Below are 20,069 nucleotides of genomic sequence, written 5' to 3'. Positions count from 1 at the left end.
TATGTCCAAGGAATATAATATAACCTGTATGCTCTATCTCAATCTCTAACATCTCATGTATAATTGTATGTATTTCTTTTGAAAACACTTTTAAAAATGGGCAAGACCAAAACAAAACAAAAAAACAAAATCAGCTGATTTTGTCCACATTGCCTCCGGCAAGATCCTTGGCTTGTTTCTTACTTTCAGATTTGGAGTAATAAAGAAATGTACTGTGTTTTGAGCAGAATTCCCTTAAAGCATAATTATTGGTCACACGATGAGCAGCATGCAGTCATTCCTTTCTGAGCCCAACTCTAAAACCTTTTATCTAGCAGAAGAAATTGTGAGTCATAACCAATATCCTCATCTGATACCAATCTTTCTTCTAGTTTGCATTTTGACTAAATATGGATTGGTGTTTGCAAGATTTCTAGTTATTTCCATTTTGAAATAAAGCTAGAATTGTACCTTTTTTGTTTTGTTTTTAAGTATCTTTTTGTAAAATGTACCTTACTAAACCCTGTTTGCAACTCAATGACAAAATTCATTGTTAAAAAAATCATCTGTGAAATAAATGAATGTGAATTTAATAATCTTTATTATAACGCTTCTATTATATTGTCTTTTTTACATCTATGCATTTATACCTTTATACAATTCCAGACATTCATTGATTATCAGCTCATTGGAATATTGATTGTATTTATCACCTTTAATATTTACAAACAAGCAAAACAATATGATTAGCCATGATCTCATTTCACACAGCAGGTTTGGTCTCTTAAAAAGCCCTGCCCTCACAGGCGTGGCAGAATAAAGACTATAAACATACAGAGCATTGCACTACAGCTTCCAGTTTTCACAGTGACGACCAACAGCATCACAACTAGTTTAAAACTCACAAAATGGCAGAGGCAGCTAGATGTGTAAGTAGGCAATTCTTGACAATTTATATCAATTTATACTCAAAACGCAAATAAATGAAAATGACTTTGTTTGAATTGAACTGAATTTTAATTAAACATTGTAATGAGTATCATGCTGATGCGTTATTGTACAATCACAATAATGTCCAAGAACATATGACTCATATTTCCAAACTGTTTGTCTTATTACTGTTTCTTGCTAACAGCTAATAGGTTTAAAAACTTAAATATTTTCAATTGGAAATGTTATGGGGGATAAATAATAGATTGCATTTAACACAATTATTAATTAATTTTATCATTATTATATCAAATATACTGTATGGCACTCATTGTCTTCTCACTACTGTACATCTAAAACAGTGTGTCCACAGAGAGGGGTTCAATCATTCATATGCTATAAAAAATAAAAAAAAGTTAATGATGAAAAAGATCTTGTTTAATCCATACACAATACATTTGTCTAGTTAGAATTATGATCATATGGTTTCAGAGAATTTTCATTTTTTTTATTTGTTAAGATGTTTAAATATATATTAAGATCCCGGTCAATGTAAATGGTTAGAGGTAACAGCTAATTGCTTTATATGTTCATATAACTGTTTTAAAACTTTTTAAAAGTTACCATGTTAGCAAATGCAGTTTGAAAAAGATTGAAAAAAGCTCATTTGTAGATTATGGGGGAAATCAAATTGTCTGGAAAGCACAAGCCATTGGTGATGCCATCAAATTTAAACGGTACTAAATACAGAAGACCGAATAGCTACGGCTGAACTTGTGCTTGATCGTTATTATGTATGGGATCATGTTAGCCTAGCATTTCATTTTGATGATGTATTACGGTTCCCTCGAGAAACCCTTCAGAAGAGCATCACCTGCTGTAAATTGGATAAAAGAAAATCTTGCAAAAGGGTGAACCTGCTCCTCCCTTGTAGAAGCAGAAGAAATGCTTTCTGAATATGTGATCTGTATTATTTACAACTTAAAAAATATTTATTTACAGTGTAGTCATAAGAGGACAGTGGAAGTAAACACACCAGGTGAGCTTAATATTTTATAGTTTCTCTCTTTTGACCTGATTAGTGTTTTGTAATTACATGATCAATTGTATTCAAGAAATTTCTGAAAATTATAATGTTTTTTTGTATTTTATTTTGCTTGCTATTTATATTTTCTTCTTGTTTAAGCATTTTAAGATATGTTCTCTTTTGTATTTAATGTTTTACCTGTATTTTACTTTTACCAATACTGATTCCTATATTATTAATTTTTGAAATCTGGTATATATATATACAACCCGAATTCCGGAAAAGTTGGGACGTTTTTTAAATTTTAATAAAATGAAAACTAAAAGACTTTCAAATCACATGAGCCAATATTTTATTCACAATAGAACATAGATAACATAGCAAATGTTTAAACTGAGAAAGTTTACACTTTTATCCACTTAATTAGCTCATTTAAAATTTAATGCCTGCTACAGGTCTCAAAAAAGTTGGCACGGGGGCAACAAATGGCTAAAAAAGCAAGCAGTTTTGAAAAGATTCAGCTGGGAGAACATCTAGTGATTAATTAAGTTAATTAATATCAGGTCTGTAACATGATTAGCTATAAAAGCTTTGTCTTAGAGAAGCAGAGTCTCTCAGAAGTAAAGATGGGTAGAGGCTCTCCAATCTGTGAAAGACTGCTTAAAAAAATTGTGGAAAACTTTAAAAACAATGTTCCTCAACGTCAAATTGCAAAGGCTTTGCAAATCTCATCATCTACAGTGCATAACATCATCAAAAGATTCAGAGAAACTGGAGAAATCTCTGTGCGTAAGGGACAAGGCCGGAGACCTTTATTGGATGCCCGTGGTCTTCGGGCTCTCAGACGACACTGCATCACTCATTGGCATGATTGTGTCAATGACATTACTAAATGGGCCCAGGAATACTTTCAGAAACCACTGTCGGTAAACACAATCCGCCGTGCCATCAGCAGATGCCAACTAAAGCTCTATCATGCAAAAAGGAAGCCATATGTGAACATGGTCCAGAAGCGCCGTTGTGTCCTGTGGGCCAAGGCTCATTTAAAATGGACTATTTCAAAGTGGAATAGTGTTTTATGGTCAGACGAGTGCAAATTTGACATTCTTGTTGGAAATCACGGACGCCGTGTCCTCCGGGCTAAAGAGGAGGGAGACCTTCCAGCATGTTATCAGCGTTCAGTTCAAAAGCCAGCATCTCTGATGGTATGGGGGTGCATAAGTGCATACGGTATGGGTAGCTTGCATGTTTTGGAAGGCTCTGTGAATGCTGAAAGGTATATAAAAGTTTTAGAGCAACATATGCTTCCCTCCAAACAACGTCTATTTCAGGGAAGGCCTTGTTTATTTCAGCAGGACAATGCAAAACCACATACTGCAGCTATAACAACAGCATGGCTTCGTCGTAGAAGAGTCCGGGTGCTAACCTGGCCTGCCTGCAGTCCAGATCTTTCACCTATAGAGAACATTTGGCGCATCATTAAACGAAAAATACGTCAAAGACAACCACGAACTCTTCAGCAGCTGGAAATCTATATAAGGCAAGAATGGGACCAAATTCCAACAGCAAAACTCCAGCAACTCATAGCCTCAATGCCCAGACGTCTTCAAACTGTTTTGAAAAGAAAAGGAGATGCTACACCATGGTAAACATGCCCCGTCCAAACTATTTTGAGACCTGTAGCAGAAATCAAAATTGAAATGAGCTCATTTTGTGCATAAAATTGTAAACTTTCTCAGTTTAAACATTTGCTATGTTATCTATGTTCTATTGTGAATAAAATATTGGCTCATGTGATTTGAAAGTCTTTTAGTTTTCATTTTATTAAAATTTAAAAAACGTCCCAACTTTTCCGGAATTCGGGTTGTATATATATATATATTTTTTTTTTTAACCTTTCAATAGACAACCTATCAGAAAATCTATAGATTTGCAGTGATTTTGTATGTTACACTATTCTGACTTCATTAAACTCTCCATATTTAAACTCTAATGTGCTCATGTTGATGACTACTTTAACAAACACCAACTCACTATAAATATATTTGTTTCTGTGCAGCCATCACCTCAGCGGTTTGCAGTGTGTGCAATAGAAACAGTCATGGGTTTTATGGCTTTATTGCAAGCTAACACAAGACAAAGTTCACTTCTAAATCTGTAGCCTAACCTAGGATTGTGGAACTGGAAGTTACATTGGTGTTCAAATTAGACTGGAAAATATTAAGTACAATCAAATGAAAGGGGACTAGTAATTTAAAAGATTTCAGAATAAACAGAAATTGCAAAGCACTTTTATCATTTTGCGATAAGGTTCTTCTTATTTAGCTGTCTTGGAAAAAGTTGGATTACATTACCAGCATTACAATTACAATTACATTGTTATGATCTATAGTGTGTGTGTTTCATTCATTCTGAGTACATGTTTCTACAAGCTTCCAGATGCTGAGAGTAGAGTTCAGCGAACTCCTTCGCTGTGTTGAGCTGTAGTTCACACCAGCCAATCAGGAAGGTCTTCAGCACATTCACACGGGAGCTATGGAAACGCTCAATCTGCCACACATTTGTCCAACAATTATACTATATCCTCTGTAAATGTACAATATAAAGAACTGACGACCTTGTGACATGACTTCTGATCATGTTCAGATCAAGAAGTCATGGCACAGGGTTTTTCAAAATTTTCTGGTGACACATTTAGCAAATATTCTTCATTTGAATTAACATCATTCACAGTATTTACCTCTTGTTTAGCCACAGATGAGATCAGGTTGAACTCTTTCTCAACTGCTTTTTGAAATGCTTCCATCTAGAGTATTAGAAACAGAAAGACATGAGGTGAACACTTCAGTTTGGAAGTGTGTGTGCACAGAATGAATGGAAGATATGCAGATAATAACATACCACTTCTCTCTTATTGGCCTTGGCTTTTTCTGTACCCTTCTTAACTGTTTCCAGTTCAATCAGTTTACAGGTTCTTCTGAAGAGCATTTCCTGTAACAACACAAGCAGAAATCCACAGAGAGATTTTCACTGTAGTACTCTGAGATCTGTGTTTGCAAGTTTCAGACAGAGTATCAGTCTGTGACTAACTAAACCTAAAACCATAAAAACATTTTCATTACTTGAAACGTGAAACTGAAATAAAAGAAACTAAAACAAAACATATTTTATGTCTGTTAGTTGCCAAGGCAACATTTCTCTTTTACATTTAGTAAAAAAAAAATATAATAAAATGGAAAAATTTATTTAAAAATTCTTTGAAAATTAAAATGAAATATGAAAATTGAAGCAAATTTAAGATATTAAAATACAATTATTTTGATACTAAAATAACACTGGTCTGTGAATGTGTTTTTAAGAACTCTTTCTGTCACAAATAGTGGTGACAAGTGACTGTTTTTATCTGTCATACTGATTAATTCGAAATCAAATCATTCAAATGAATTTCTTTTCGTTACAGAACAAAACTATTTCGGAGAAAAGACAAATTAATTGGTAATACTGTATCTAAACTAAAGGGTAAATTACTCTGTATTAAATGTTGTGTATAGAAGCAAGCAATAGTACACATAATCAGTAAAACATACTTTCTCTGCCTCTTGGTAGCGAGACTCCAGGTCCAGACCCAAACCAAGAGTAGACAGATTGTTACTAGCAACTTTCTCAAAATTTCGCTAAAGATAGAGGGAAAAAAATGTATATCTAATTATTTGTATTGAACGATTGTAGATAAACAGAGGAATGACTAAGAACCCTTTAATAGTTGCAAAGCGGTCTTACCTTTACTGCCTCAATAACATCTGATAGTTTCAAACAAACCCTAAAGAAAAACAACATCTGAATAAACTGATTATACTCTTATAACACAAAAACATGCATTTCTCTCACACATTCTCTCTATAATCAATGTGTGGACATTAATGCAGACATAAACAGTCATTCTATTTAGCAAATTCTGACTTGGAGAAAGCTAGAGCAGCTGCATCATCCTGATTCACACAAAGATGAAGAGATGTGGCGAAATGTCCACAGGCCACAGCAAGCTCTGTGAAACATGCAAACACACAGTGGTATGTATGTATTCATAAATAACGTGTCCTAAACATACAAATGAACTTCTTGCAAATACTTACTTTGTTCCGTCATCACAACATCGAGTAATTTCTGTTGAGAGAAGAACACAAAATTGCAATTGAATTAGAAGATATTTTATAATTTTTAATATGAGTTCACTGGCCGAATAAAAACTTCAAGAAATAAATCAGCTTAAATAGTGTACCTCTGTGGCAACCTTTGACGAAGCGGCAAGATTAGTGTTTTTGTTTCTCTCATTCTGAAAGAAGTTGTCCACATCCTGGGGATTATTAAATTACATATTTACATATGTGATATAAATTAGATCTACGATGTTTGTATAGTAAATTTTCCTAATGTCACCACACAGTGCTGTGTTTGGTCAAAAGACTTTTCCCAGAGGTGTAAAGCCAAACTCACACACCAATACCTTATGACTTTCCTTCCTCATCTCCTCCACAGCCTGGCTGAGACGGTTAAAGATTCCTTTCCTGCCTCGCTGTTTTCCAGGAGACTAGTCAAAAAAATACATGCAATGACAAAAGTAAGATTATCAACAAAGATTTTATCACCTGTCCTTCAAAACTGATCAAAGTGGTGACATTGAAAAAATTATCAAACAGTATAAACATAAGTCTTTTCTAACAAAGCTGTTTTCCATGCTGGAGAATCCAGTTAAAATCATCATACACTCTCAGAAAAATACCCCTATTATTACTGCATATTAGTACCTTTAAGTTACATATTAGTCCAAATTGGTATTGGTACCTTTTGAAAGAGTACCATCAAAGTGACCTTTTTTTCCCCCTCAGAGTGAACACATACAGAACATGTAATGCTGAAGTTGTATTTAATGAATGTATGTATGTGTGTGTTTATAGCAAACCTCAGAGTTAATAAGAAAGCTGTCCAGTGCTTTGCACTTGCAGAGAGTTGGGTGTGCTGCCACCTGCTGGAGATAAAACTCCAAAGCCTTACAATAACTCTGCCAATCCTGTCCAAGAGCCAGGAACCCTGAACACGTATACAGAAAATGTATAAAATGCATTGCATAAGAAACAAAACATCAAACCATGTGGCACCTACGCAACAACACCTACAACAAAAAACTTACTAACTAGCTTACTAACATTATTCAGATATATATTTGTGTATGCCTATACATATACAAATCATACATACCAAGTTGTTTGAGTGCCTTGGTTTGGGTATTTGACTGAGATGGAAGTGCTTTAGAGGGCAAAGGAGGAAACTGTGGGCATAATCATCTCATTTGAGTGTCTTTCTCATTCATAGATATGATACTTTTAAAAATTTATAAGCAATGATGTTAATTGTGAGTTTTAGAGAATTCACTCACTATAATTCCCTGAAGTCCGGGAAGATCTTCTTGTGAGAATAGACTCTGTTGAAGCCAGTCAAAGTCCTCATACATTCGAAAAACACACACCCCAGCACTGCTGTGCAACTGAGGGAAAGTAATTGTAATGATATTTTAATGTTCAATTCAACGTAAAACTACAACATGTTTTAAGCATTTACCAGGCAGCTTACTTTCTGGGACGCGATAGCGAACGTCAAAACATCTCCATCCTGAGTCACATCAGTGATTCTGATGCTGTTTGCACTGACACTTAGTGCTGTTTCTGCACTTGAACCTTCCTAAAACACTCACACAGACATGTTCATTAACACAGTACAAACAAATTATGTGAAAAGATGATTGCATTCAGTTATAAACACTCATGGAGTTTTTAATTAGCAAATTTGTGTTGAGAAATATAATAGAGCTCTTGAGGTAATAATAATAATAATAATCCAGCATATTTGTTTTTACAGTTTTAGTCATTTACTAAGAGCAATGCATTATGAACTGACATTAATTAACAATGATAAATAGCATATTTATAACTGATCATACATTCTAAAATACTGTTATTGTAATGTAAATGACCAATGGTGTAAAACTACATTTCATGATATCTAAAGCATAATTTAATATTAACAAATGTAACTCTTGACTACGATCAGCAGATGGCTGAACAGCATGTTAGTCATGTGATAATCACAACCAGAAATAGTTACTTACCATCTTCCTTTCATTCAACTGGTTGAATCTTCAAAAGGGAGGGAAAAACAGAAATATGAGATAAAACTAAAAGTAGATCGGTCTCTCAGTACACCATATGAACCATTTTAATGTCTTCTCTCTTCTTCACCTCAGTTTTCTACTCTATTTCCCTTCCTTCCTTGCTTTCTCTCTGGTCAATACAAAATGCTCACACGTACATTCCTGCTGAGACAGGATATCCTTCGGATCAAAGGTCACTGTAGTCCTGCGATTTGGACGTATGTGAAATTTTATAGAATATAGCTTTTTAACGTCCTCTTTCAAATGACATCTGGAATAAACTCACACATTACATGTGAACAAAGTAACTTGTAAAGCAACTCATTAAAAGCTACTGAGTAACTAAGCAGAGTTACACTGCAGTCAGGTGCAACTCATAAACTTTGCCCAGTGTTCATAACATGATGCCTGGTTTTAAATAATTTAACAAAAAAGGCAGTGACAAACACAATGAAACACTTTATTAGAACAGAAAAACTGACAGTCTCAGCATAGGTTAAATCTTCTATCATGTTTATGATATAACATCAATTTTATGGACAAGAGAGACTTCTGTCTTCACAAGCTGAAGAACTGTTGGCAAAAATGGAATAATTATGGTTAAGAATAGCGATGGAATAAAAGATGCACAAAAATCAAACAAAATTCTTGTCATTCTTTATTTTAAAGTTGCAATTCAGTTACATTTTAGTACAAAGTTTCACTGCCACTGCTGCTTAAGACTGACATGCATCCAGACTAACTGATGCAGCTTGCCAAGTCCAACAGATTCCAGTGATTTTCAGACTTGTACTTTTACGTGGAGTGTTTGTAGTAAGATAACAGTTCATCCAGACTCTGTGTTTGAGCAGTTTGTGCTTGAGAAGGTTGTGCATATGTGGGTATGTCAGAAGGTTGACTAGAGGTAGATATGCTCTCTGTGTCATCTCCTGTGGATTTTTGGGATTCAGACCACTTGAAGGCAAGTTTTCCTTTGCTCTGCCATTTGTCTGTGGCTCTATTGTGATTGGATCTTGTGTCATCTGCGTAATAAGCAGAAGGAGGAGCAAAGTCTGTGTCTCGCTCCTCTCGACGACGACTGGTCCACTGACCCCAGGAGAACTCTGGAAAAGGAAACAAACCTTGTGCATCTTCAAAAAAGCAAATGTAAACACTAGAGCCAATTAAGAGGAAGAAAGGAATATGGCTGTGCATGATTATGTACCTTTGCCTCTGTCCCACTCTCTTACATATGGAACGCCAGGTTTGGTGTCTTTTCTCTCTTGAATCTCTACTTCCACTTTCCGCACTGTTGGAGGGGCTGGAGGTCCAACCAAACCTCCTTCATCCTCTTCATCATTCCCAGCATCACCAACAGCAGCTACAACAGAACATTAGACATTATCCAAAAACAACCACATATGCCCAAACAATTCATCACCAAAACAAAGATACACATTCAACTATTCATTAAATAACTAATATACAGCAACACACCCTCTTCTTCATCTCCTGGCTCCAGCTTGCTTTTCTTCATCCTCCTCATCCTCACTTTAGCGAGTCGAGCTTCAAGCTGAGCTTTCCTCTTCTCCTTCAGCTGCTCACGTTTGTGGCGCTGATCTGTGGTCTGCAGAAAGAAAGAGAATTGTAAAAAGCTGATTTAGACTTTAGCTAGTAGTAGAGAAGCTAAGGATATAGTGAGCTCATATATAGACAGCAACCTAGCTGAAATGAACAAATATTGATTTAAAATATACAATAAATAAATATGATTACTGGTCAGATTAGATGTCTATCAGCTGATATTGTATTTATTGGATACTGGATGGGCTCTTTGAAGTCTTTGCTATCTAAGCACACTTATCAATGACACCTTAAAATGCGCTCTAGCTAGGCAGCTCAATCTAATTTAGAAAACTCATCATTTAATTCAGTTGATCTGACCTGGTCTCTCAGCATGTCTAGAGTTTCTCTCTGTTTTCTTCGTTGGTCCTCGTCCTGGGCAAAAGCAAAATACCCAACACCCAGCTCTCTGGCCTCTGAAACAGACACAAAAAATCCATATGAGACACTGTGAAGATGTAACTCAACAGTCTCACAAAAGCACTAAGAATTGTGCTATACAAAAGACAGATTGCAGTGCATGTAAAGACCAGTCTTCTCCATCACCTTGGTCTTTGATATTTTCATAGTGAATGGGTCCAACAGGTTTCTTCATCTGCTCTTCTTCCTCTCTCTCCCACTGCTCTCTCTGCATTTCTCTCCTCATGTCATCAGATAACAGTGTCCTGTCAGCACCCGTCACCCTGCACACAATAAAAAAAAAGATACAGAATGAGGAGGAACAATACCAATTTGTTACAAACAAAAAAAAGCAAAGGTAAGAACAATAAATGTACCTCTTGTTCTGGAGTTCTTGGTCCATTTTCTGAAAATCTGGTAGGTCTTTCCTCAGACATCTTCGAGAGCGTCCTAATGCATCAACATAGTCCACCCTTAAACAAGAGAGAGCAAGAAACCGACAGCTGAGTTCAAATCATACTGCCTCTTCATCCAGTTCAAAACACATTTATAAACACATGGTACCATTCTTCATTTGCGTCCTGTGGGGGTGGAACAGGGATGTTCACATCAGAGTCCTCTCCATCTCTGTCCCCTGCTACACTTGCAGTGCGTGTCTGTGGTTCATTCCTCTGGTTGATGATCTTTTGGGTGAAGTCCACTAGGTAAAGACTTTCAGTCTCCTCATCTAAAGATTAAAAGAAATGTAGTCTACTTCAATACCAGTTCATTTTTTGTTACACAAAGCAGAGGAAAATTTATTTCAAGAAGGGAATAATTTGCATGTAGGAATGCCAGCAAGCATATACCTGGGAAATCTCCTTTAGTCATCTGTTCATAAAGACGTGCCTTTTCCTCCAATTTTTGCCTGCAAAAAAACAAAAATTCATCATCAACAGAACATTAATATGATTATATTACACAATTTGAACAATGAATGAGCTTTATAGTATGCTTAGATGTATCTGAATAAATAATTCTTTGTTAACATCATTATATTTTTATTATCATTTTAACAATTTATACTCTGTTTATAGTAAATATATTCCAAACAATGTTTTATTAAAAAAAATAATGTCATCATCATATCATTATATTCTATTATATATTAGAGTTACATTACCGTCATCACATCATATATCAGCACTCAAAACAGTAAGGTGTTTCCAATTATTATAATCACATTAATAAAAAGTATTTAGATCACAAATAAAAAGTTTAATAATCTGTCCTCGTTAGTATTAGTTCTTGTTTTTACAATATGTGAATGTCAGACAGTCAGCATCAAATAAAATAATTTATGAAAATATTAAGGAAACAGGTTGTTATAGATTATTATATTACCAAAACTATTAAACAAAGTGTCTTCTGCAAACATGCTTAAATTTTCACAGAATACCCAGTTTTGGGATTACCTGCATTGATATTTCGTTTTATTGGGTTATATACCCAAATTAATACATTTTACTTTTAGAGCAAAGAATTGTAATTAATGAAGAGGATATAAAGAAACAGAATAATGTAGTACCCGTTTACCTGGACTTATCGAGTGTGTTTTCTTCCTCTGCAGTTTGCTGAACGTCCCTCTGAGCTCGTGCACTGACTCCTTCATTCTGTTTGCTCCAGATACTGGGCTTCTATGAGCACATACACACATAATCAAACACAACAGGCGTTTTATGTAATAATTCAGTGATCAAATCTAGCTGTATGCCCGTGTCTTACTTTTATATTTGTTTTAGCCTTCTGTGCGGCTCCTGCATCTTGGCCAAGTCGGTCGTGCCTAAATTGTTCCTGTTTCCGATATAATTCCGCTTTCAAATCAACCAGCTGAAATGTAAATAAAGTAGATGTTAGTTAAGAGATGTAAAAGGATCTAGCAATCTTTCCCAGTTTAAAAACAGCCTCACAATGCAAGTTTATTATTAGCTGTCATGCTAAGCTTACTATAACACACTAACAAAACTATAATTCTCATTCCTCTTGTTTAAAAGAGCACTTTAAGAAACGAAATACTTACCGATGACGCAGTAACATTGTATGGTTTCTTCTTTTTATCCATATTAACTAGCTTTTTAGGTAGACCAGGCTAACACTGACATTCGGAGAGCAAAACAGTGTCTCTGTAAAGAACAAATGCAGTCTGCCATCTACTGTCTCGGAGGTCACACTACAAGTTTTTACTTTTTTGTTAGTGAAATATATATATATATATAGCAACTTGTCGTTAAATTTGTATTTTTTTATTTACATTTTTTATATATATATACAGTATATATATATAAAAAATGTAAATAAAAAAATACAATATATATATATATATATATATATATATATATATATATATATATATACAGTATATATATATAAAAAATGTAAATAAAAAAATACAAATTTAACGACAAGTTGCTTTAACCTGCCATGACCACAAGTTACTACCAAGTTAAATGTACAGAAATATGGCATTATGCTGGTATCGTGTCATAAAAAAACATGGTAATACTGTGGTCAATTTTTTGTTATTAAAAAAATATGAAAACCAAAACTAGCTTCAAGCTAAATTGAACAATATTCTCAATACAATGCTACTCTGATACATCCTTATTATTGATCAAAACAAAATGAATTAAATACAAACCAGAACCATAAAAATATACCTCAAATAATTTTTTCACAATGGTAGGATGACCATGTTGTTGAAAGAGCATGCAGCCAACCACGTACAAAGGTGAGTCCACTTAAAAGTGTGTTCGCACCAAATAGGCCACGAGTTCCAGTTACAGAGGAATTACCAGGTCAGTCAAATAAACCTGCTATGGCAATAGTTCAGTGGTCTAGTAACACTAATAGCTATTGACACAGCAGTTTACCGCCATATGACTTTACTTGTCTGTTATCATCATATTCATATCACCCCAAGGGAAATCTCTCTCACACACCTACAGAAACAATCAGGGATTTTTAGTTCTGTTTGTTTTCAGTTAGTTGTAGACTTTAATGCTAATTGTTAACCCAAGGCTATTATAAAAGTGAGAGGCAGATCTCAGTGTGCAGACCTACTGAAGCAGTTGAATCATTACAGAAGGTGGGGTTGACTTTTTACTATTTCTGTGCATTCTGCATACATATTTGAGACTTTTAAAGTGCAGCCATTAAGAGTGTTGTCGTAAAACAGAACTAAACCAGGTGACTTCCCAGGATGCCTCTGCGTCGTCGTGCCAGCCACATGTTTGTGCTCTTATGTGCTCTTTCCTTGTGTGTTGAGTCTGTGAAAGGTGGCACCAGCTTCCTCAGTCCTGCTCAGAAACCACAGGTCAGTGTGTGTCTGGTGGATGTGTTATATGTTTGGAGTAAATCAAATGTATGTCAATTTAAAAATGAAGAATGTCAAAATTACATAAATTAGTGCTAGAAGTTTGGCATCAAATGTGTCCAATTTTAAGGGTCGAAGGCCACCCCGGATGGGCAGAAGAGATGTTGCAGAGCCAGAGATCCCAGTGATTAAAGAGGATGACCAGTTCATGGTAAAAAAAAAAAAAAAGAAACTCAATGCAAATGCACCTTTGAATAGGATTTCAATCAGTAATTACTGATTAAGTCATAATTTGTTCTCACTATTCATTTAGATGAGTGCTCCGTTCGAACTGTCTGTCTCTCTGAGCGAAACAGAGTATGAGAAATATGGTCCTGTTCTGCAGAAGGTTCTGGTCAATCTTCTTAGCGATTCCCCACTTGGTGAGTTAAACTCTTATTTTAAGAACAGATCCACACAAGTAACTATAAAAATGGTGAATGCAATAAAACAGCTAAAAATTCACTATGGAAATTGGTTTCATTTTCCAGAAAGTGTCTTAGATCTTTAAAAAACCCTGAAAATAAAATTGCTTTCTGGCAGATCATTCTTCAAGACAAAATTTGTTGTCTTTAAATAATTTTAGTCTTCTGCAAAATTATATTAAATGGGTGTTCTTTTTTTTCTCCTCAGAATTCTGACAAGAGCTAAAAGTTCTACAAGATTCAGCTCCTTATAAACCATTAAAATGTTTGTAAAGTAGAAATGATGTAATAATTTTCCAAAACCACAATGACAAAATAAAGTATTAAAAAAAAAGAAAATTCATCTTTTTTTGCCTCTGGTTTCTCTTCTCCTTGCTCAATCACATCTGTTTCACATTTAATAAAGTCTGAAATTAAGTCGTTATTCTCAAAAAAATTAAATTAATAAACCCGCTCATACAAGATCATTTATTCAATCTTATTTAGACAAAAGTTACTTTTATATAAAACCAACAGCCTGGTAAAAGCTATTTGTTGTGGGTTTTCACAATCTGTTTTACATTTTATTCTTGCATAAACTTTCACACAATAGCAAAAGGAAATCACTTATTCTAATATAAGGGAAGACACAAGCCAGCATTTTATGTCACTTATGTCTTACAAGCATACATAACTTGTAAGAATGCATGCAGATACAAAAGAACAAAAGAACCCTTAGAACAAAGAACCATTTTAAAACACGAAACTGAAGAGATATTAAAATTAATAGTTACTAACATTTTTAACAGAGGTGAAATTCCCTACAACACTTACAAAACTTAAAGTTATCAATACTCATACACTTATTAGCACACTTCAGTACATTCAAATATAAATCTTAACTTTTTTTTAGCAAGACTAAGCTGATGGCAGCTAGACTAAGATTGCAAGGACTTCAGTTGCTATAGTAACATGGGGTTTCCAATCACAGGCCGTATATATGTCTGGTGTTCTGCCGGACTGTTTGCAGTACTGTGGTTAGGCTCTCGTTCTTCAGCAGACTAATCTCATGAAGAGTGTGTATGCCCATACCAGGATGAGCAAACCTGCATGTGGACTTAGGAACCTACAGAGAGAGGAATATTATGTGTATGTATATATAAAAGAATGACAAGACATGCACATTCAGTATATGCATGTGGAATCAAACAATGTGCACCTAGTAAGATGCACTGATACCTGTCTGGGAAGGAAATATGGTGCATCCGTCTCTAATAAGATTCTGTTGAGTGGGATTTTCCTCACAGCATCTCGAGCCTCCGCAGCGTTATGGTATGTCACCAGTCCAGTGAAACCCACACACAGGTTAGAGAATTCACTTAGGAATGGCTCAATCACAGAGTAACTGTTGGTAAAACAGTGTCTAACACACAATGACTCAAGTCAGTATTAAAAAAAAAATAAAAAATTATATATATAAAATGTTGTGCTTAATATTTCTGTGAAAACGATGTAATAAATTACAGGATTAAATTACATTTTAAATTAGAAAACTTATTTTAAACTGCAATAATATTTTGCAATACTATTGTTGTTTTAACTGTATTTTTGAGAAAACATTTTTATATACAGTATTTTACATACATACACACATAAATGTGTATGTGTGCTATTTTCTAAAAACAAAAATCTATGCAACATCAATTAAACCAGCAAGTTTGTTTTGGGAGCACTGACCGGTGTATTTTGTAATCCCAGGGGACACACTTCTTCATAATTTTCAGCAAATCATCATCAGCATCACGGCAATGTATAACAAGAGGCTTCCCAAGAGCGACGGCCAAATGCAACTGCCGTTCTAACACCTTGACACACAAAGACAAAGAAATTGTGAGAAATAATATATTTTAGTTTGATATAAATATATTTGGAAGTAATCATCCTGTCTGGCATACCTCTTTCTGCTTCCACGAGTCCGTGGAATTCTTATACGAGTAATCCAAACCGATCTCTCCAAATGCAATGGCCTTAGGGTGACGCATAGCACCCATGATGCTTTGCTCATAAGCGTGGTTATACTCCTTGGCAAAATGCGGGTGGCAACCAAAAGCTCCCCACACTTTCTCCTCTCCTAGTAGCCCTTCCCAGATAGCCTCTCTCTCTGTGATTCGTGGGTTGCAGAAGTCGGCGATGCAGCCCCTAAACTCCCTTGGGAAAGTACTCGCATACACACTCCGGAACTTTTGGAAACTCCCCCGGAAACCCAACTTCCCATAGAGCATGTCAAGATGACAGTGTGTGTCAATGAATCCAGCAGAATCTGATTGGGAGTAGTTCAAATCTGACAGCCAGAGGGGCTCCGAGCCAAGAGAGATCCTGCGAGTGGCACTGCCCCCAGCGAGGAGCATCCGTGAGGATGCATAAATACTTGATTCTGAAGTCCTGCGTGTAGTAAGATGCGAGTAATCCCAGTAACCAGGTGTATATGGGGTGGAGGCAAAGGTTCTGAGCCCAGGGAAACCATCGTCCAGTGGAGAACCGCTGATGATAGTCTCTTTTAATTTGAGGGAGTGTCTGACTGTCCTACAAGGCGTGTAGTTCTTGGGTGGCTCGAGCTCAGAGGCTGTATTCTGAGGGGAATGCTCTGACAAAAGCACCACACCCCTGGCTGGGACGGTTGGGAAACTGTTATCCACTTCTGACTCCGGTTCCCACAGAGCTTGAGGGAATGTTGAAGACTTTAGAGCTGGTGATAAAGAGTAAGGATAGCATTCCAAAGCTGGAAGAGTGTCACTATAGTCCACAAAATCACTTTCCTTTTTAAGCTCAGCTGTTTGTCGCCTCTTTGTTTCGAAAGACTCATCCTGTGAGAAAACTTGAACCTGCTCCGAGTCCTCAACATCTGACCAATCCGGCGATTCTGGACACTTTAGGATCACACTCTGTAGATAGAGACAAAGTCAGTAGCAAATCTCTTAAAAGACATTTATAGCTGTACAAAAATAGCCATGCTTTCCATAGAGCTGCTTTCATAATACAGTGCTTAAACATATTAGACCACCTGTCATAATAAAGAGAAAATATAAATACAGTATATTAGGAATCTGTCCAAAAACGTAATAAAAAATTTTTTTATTGTTATTTATTACAAATAAACTGAAACAACTAAAGAATCTTTATATACATAACTAAAAAATTTAAACATCTTTTTATATTTTATGCCATCCCTTGTTCTTGATAAAGGATTTCAAATAGTTTCTAATTGTCCCAAAAACTTGTCTTTGATTAAACCAAGGGTCACCAAACTTGATCCTGGAGGGCCGGTGTCCTGCAGAGTTTAGCTCCAACTTGCCTCAACACACCTGTCTGGAGGTTTCAAGTTTACATAGTAAGACCTTGATTAGCAGGTTCAGGTGTTTTTAATTAGGGTTGAAGGCTAAACTCTGCAGGACACGACACTCCAGGTCCAAGTCTGGTGACCCCTGGATTAAACTTTTTTGTGATCTATCTTTAAATCCAGTATATCCCAACAATTATATTCTAGAATTAGAAACATTACTGTGACTAAAGCGCTTACACATACTGGTGTGGGTCAACCACTACAGAAACATAAAAAATTATTTTGTTAATCACCAATACTGTTAGTTTAGGGCAGCTGTGGCACAAACCTTACATTGGGTGGTGGTTTAATACATTTATTAAGCACTAACATATACAGTTCAAAAGTTTGAGAATGGTATGATATTTTTGAAGTCTCTTACGCTCACCAAGGCAGCATTTATTCGATAATACACATTGTAAAAACTTTATATAACAATTTATATAACAGTTTTAATATATTTTCAAATGTAATTTATTCCTGAGGAGTCCCATGATAGTTCCGAGAAATCAATTTAATATGCCGATTTTGTGTTCAAGAAACATTTCTTATTATCAAATGTTGGAAACAGTTGATAATATTTAAAACCAGCATTTATTTTAAATTATCATTTATTTTGCAAAAATATGTCTTTACTGCCATTTTTTATCAATTTAATACCATTGCAGCTGAACAAACGTATCAAACTTATAAAAAAAATTAACAAAAAAAACGTATTTATTACCCTGGTGTCCAGCTTTATTCCTGTCCCTTCATCTTCTGTGTCTATGAACTCCAGCGGGGGAGGCTTGTGATCTGTAGTCGCGATCAGACGTTCAATCTTCTCACTGAATGAGCAGCAGTCAAGCTCAGATGTGCTTTTCTCCTCAACTACCTTTGTAAGCGTATCTGGGGTTGTCTTTGCAGATAGACTTTTAGGCCCACTAACTGATGACATTTTGTCTGCATTCCCCATCGCATCATTCAGCGCTTTGAGGAGAATGACTTTCTGCCCTTCTTCTAGACTCCTGCATTTCTTTCCAGCAGAAGGAGGTGAAGGTCCAACAGAAGACTGTTGACCTGAAAAAGTGTCCTGTATGTCACACACAAACCGCAAGTCCAGTCAAATATATGCAATTTTTAAATACAGACATAGCACAAATGTATAATTTATATTATTACTTACCTCACCAGGACTGGTTTTCTTCAACAGTGCTCTGTGGCATCCAGTCAGTTTTATGCGTGCTTTGGGTGTACTGCGTGGGGTGCTGAGACACATGTTCTCCATGTCGCCCAGTCCAGTTGAACCAGTAGATGTGTTCAGGCCAGGAGAGCCAGCCTCTCTTATAGCAGCATCCTGATCATCTCCATCCCAGCATGTTGGCTGTGCCACACCCACACTGTTCTTCATCAGCTTTCTGGGGGAGCCCTTGGCCTTATTCAGCCATGTAAACTTAATCTTTTCCCTTTTGTGGTTCATCATACTAAGACCTTGAGAAAAAAAAAGGAAATGTATACATAAAGTATAAAAATGATCAAAAATGAGAAATACAAACAGGTGCAGCCTTTTTAAGGCATATTTGAGATGGATTTATTTGCAGGTTCTTTGAAAAAACAACAAAAACTTTGAGACTCACTTAAATTAAATATAGAGTAATATTAATTTAATATTTACGTGTGTTTAAAACTAAAAAATTTTTTTAAAGGTATTTCCCTGCAGGTAAGTTAAGTTAACGTTAAGCTAAAATTTTTAAACACATCGGCGTCTCTTTTATACTTGTATTTATTTTTATACATGAACAAAGAAAAGGCATAAACCTGTATGCGGTGTAAAACACGTTAACATTGTTAATGTTAACAATATTCAAAGAGCTATTAGTTAATTACAGATGCTAATGATTAGCAAAAGCCTCATGTCTGGCCTAAAACTGTGACCCCAAACGTCAGGGCACATAACGACGATCACAGGAACGGTAACGTAAGTTAAACTATCTAGAAATGCGTAATAGTGTTGATTAAACACGATTCAATCCAAGCAACAACAAAGATAATATTACAAACCTTAAGGCCTGTACGAAGGAATACGGTTCAGGTAGATCACGTGCGTATGTGATTAGCAATACGTTCACTCCTGCCAACAATCAACATTTTACTGGACCCTGGGCCTAGACAGCGTTGCATGTGAACGCTTAGTTTGAGACGACTAAGTATGGAGTGTGCACATTTCTAGCACGTATGTATGCTTTGAGGGGATAAGAAAGGGCGTGTTTAAATTGACTTACCAAGTGCGTTATCGATTATCATTTTGGCTTTATTTAACAGGTGTATACAGGGGTCGAATTGTAAAAAAAAATTGAAGGAAGATGGTGGGACGGTGGTTGTCTAAGTTTTAAACGCATTTTATTTAACAAAAAAAATTTTTTTGGGAGGGGGGGCATTTGGTCTTTCCATTATAACATTAGGTTAAACCAATACACAAACACACACTTGCATGCACGTGTCTGTGTGCCAAATTACATATATATGATGCCCCTTATTTAGTGGTGTGTCATATCAACAAAAATTACATATAATTATATATAATTTTTGTTTCACCTGAACAAGTGCGCACACGAGTCCGTGTGTCTTGCACATTCACCCGAATATATATATTCATAGCAGTAACTGTAAATCGAATGTAAGCTGCTAATACGGCCCGACTATCTTAAATGAGTTAATGTGTGTTCCTCTTATCAGTTAAAATGTAGTCTGATTTCAATTTAAAATGAGTTTTT

At 35.6% G+C, this 20,069-nt stretch overlaps 4 protein-coding genes across 4 annotated transcripts; 1 reads left to right on the top strand and 3 right to left on the bottom strand.

Moving 5' to 3' along the window:
* Window positions 1-4,038: 4,038 nt before the first annotated feature.
* On the bottom strand, window positions 4,039-8,455 carry si:dkey-28n18.9 (sorting nexin-5). Its single transcript, XM_059570769.1, has 15 exons — window positions 8,230-8,455; window positions 8,100-8,127; window positions 7,565-7,672; window positions 7,371-7,478; window positions 7,193-7,262; window positions 6,897-7,024; window positions 6,441-6,524; window positions 6,216-6,290; window positions 6,070-6,100; window positions 5,897-5,981; window positions 5,717-5,756; window positions 5,524-5,610; window positions 4,838-4,927; window positions 4,677-4,742; window positions 4,039-4,486 (listed from the first exon to the last, which is right to left on the bottom strand). The coding sequence occupies exons 2-15, from the start codon at window positions 8,100-8,102 to the stop codon at window positions 4,343-4,345; spliced, it is 1,119 nt and encodes a 372-aa protein (XP_059426752.1). The 5' UTR covers window positions 8,103-8,127; window positions 8,230-8,455; the 3' UTR covers window positions 4,039-4,342.
* Window positions 8,456-8,776: 321 nt separating this feature from the next.
* Window positions 8,777-12,336, bottom strand: ccdc174 (coiled-coil domain containing 174). Its single transcript, XM_059570768.1, has 11 exons — window positions 12,202-12,336; window positions 11,907-12,011; window positions 11,718-11,818; window positions 10,991-11,049; window positions 10,707-10,869; window positions 10,520-10,615; window positions 10,290-10,426; window positions 10,065-10,159; window positions 9,618-9,747; window positions 9,346-9,501; window positions 8,777-9,244 (listed from the first exon to the last, which is right to left on the bottom strand). The coding sequence occupies exons 1-11, from the start codon at window positions 12,241-12,243 to the stop codon at window positions 8,937-8,939; spliced, it is 1,392 nt and encodes a 463-aa protein (XP_059426751.1). The 5' UTR covers window positions 12,244-12,336; the 3' UTR covers window positions 8,777-8,936.
* An 884-nt stretch (window positions 12,337-13,220) lies between these two features.
* ghrl (ghrelin/obestatin prepropeptide) lies at window positions 13,221-14,282 on the top strand. Its single transcript, XM_059570767.1, has 4 exons — window positions 13,221-13,494; window positions 13,625-13,705; window positions 13,808-13,916; window positions 14,167-14,282. The coding sequence occupies exons 1-4, from the start codon at window positions 13,381-13,383 to the stop codon at window positions 14,172-14,174; spliced, it is 312 nt and encodes a 103-aa protein (XP_059426750.1). The 5' UTR covers window positions 13,221-13,380; the 3' UTR covers window positions 14,175-14,282.
* Window positions 14,283-14,411: 129 nt separating this feature from the next.
* Window positions 14,412-19,489, bottom strand: tatdn2 (TatD DNase domain containing 2). The gene is made up of 7 exons (XM_059570766.1): window positions 19,357-19,489; window positions 18,482-18,786; window positions 18,041-18,388; window positions 15,893-16,879; window positions 15,675-15,802; window positions 15,177-15,360; window positions 14,412-15,063 (listed from the first exon to the last, which is right to left on the bottom strand). The coding sequence occupies exons 2-7, from the start codon at window positions 18,776-18,778 to the stop codon at window positions 14,923-14,925; spliced, it is 2,085 nt and encodes a 694-aa protein (XP_059426749.1). The 5' UTR covers window positions 18,779-18,786; window positions 19,357-19,489; the 3' UTR covers window positions 14,412-14,922.
* Window positions 19,490-20,069: the final 580 nt, after the last annotated feature.

The sequence above is a fragment of the Carassius carassius genome, chromosome 17 (genome assembly GCF_963082965.1).
Source record: "Carassius carassius chromosome 17, fCarCar2.1, whole genome shotgun sequence".
Classification (NCBI taxonomy): Eukaryota; Metazoa; Chordata; class Actinopteri; order Cypriniformes; family Cyprinidae; genus Carassius; species Carassius carassius.
Note: the sequence above shows the minus strand (reverse complement) of the source record. Positions and strands in the feature narration are given on the sequence as shown.

Excerpts from the sequence above, each read along its gene's own strand:
- si:dkey-28n18.9 (XM_059570769.1), bottom strand. Across the intron at positions 6,525-6,896 it reads GCTTTCTTATTAACTCTGAG|TCTCCTGGAAAACAGCGAGG; the intron begins GTTTGCTATAAA and ends TTTTTTGACTAG. Across the intron at positions 4,487-4,676 it reads CATCTGTGGCTAAACAAGAG|ATTGAGCGTTTCCATAGCTC; the intron begins GTAAATACTGTG and ends AATGTGTGGCAG.
- ccdc174 (XM_059570768.1), bottom strand. The coding sequence starts at position 12,243 with ATGGATAAAAAGAAGAAACCATACAATGTTACTGCGTCATCG. Across the intron at positions 11,819-11,906 it reads AGGCTAAAACAAATATAAAA|AAGCCCAGTATCTGGAGCAA; the intron begins GTAAGACACGGG and ends ATGTGCTCATAG. Across the intron at positions 10,870-10,990 it reads GACTAAAGGAGATTTCCCAG|ATGAGGAGACTGAAAGTCTT; the intron begins GTATATGCTTGC and ends TTTAATCTTTAG.
- ghrl (XM_059570767.1), top strand. The coding sequence starts at position 13,381 with ATGCCTCTGCGTCGTCGTGCCAGCCACATGTTTGTGCTCTTATGTGCT. Across the intron at positions 13,495-13,624 it reads GTCCTGCTCAGAAACCACAG|GGTCGAAGGCCACCCCGGAT; the intron begins GTCAGTGTGTGT and ends TCCAATTTTAAG. Across the intron at positions 13,706-13,807 it reads AAGAGGATGACCAGTTCATG|ATGAGTGCTCCGTTCGAACT; the intron begins GTAAAAAAAAAA and ends CTATTCATTTAG.
- tatdn2 (XM_059570766.1), bottom strand. The coding sequence starts at position 18,778 with ATGATGAACCACAAAAGGGAAAAGATTAAGTTTACATGGCTGAATAAG. Across the intron at positions 18,389-18,481 it reads AGAAAACCAGTCCTGGTGAG|GACACTTTTTCAGGTCAACA; the intron begins GTAAGTAATAAT and ends TGTGACATACAG. Across the intron at positions 15,803-15,892 it reads ACTCGTGGAAGCAGAAAGAG|GTGTTAGAACGGCAGTTGCA; the intron begins GTATGCCAGACA and ends TTGTGTGTCAAG.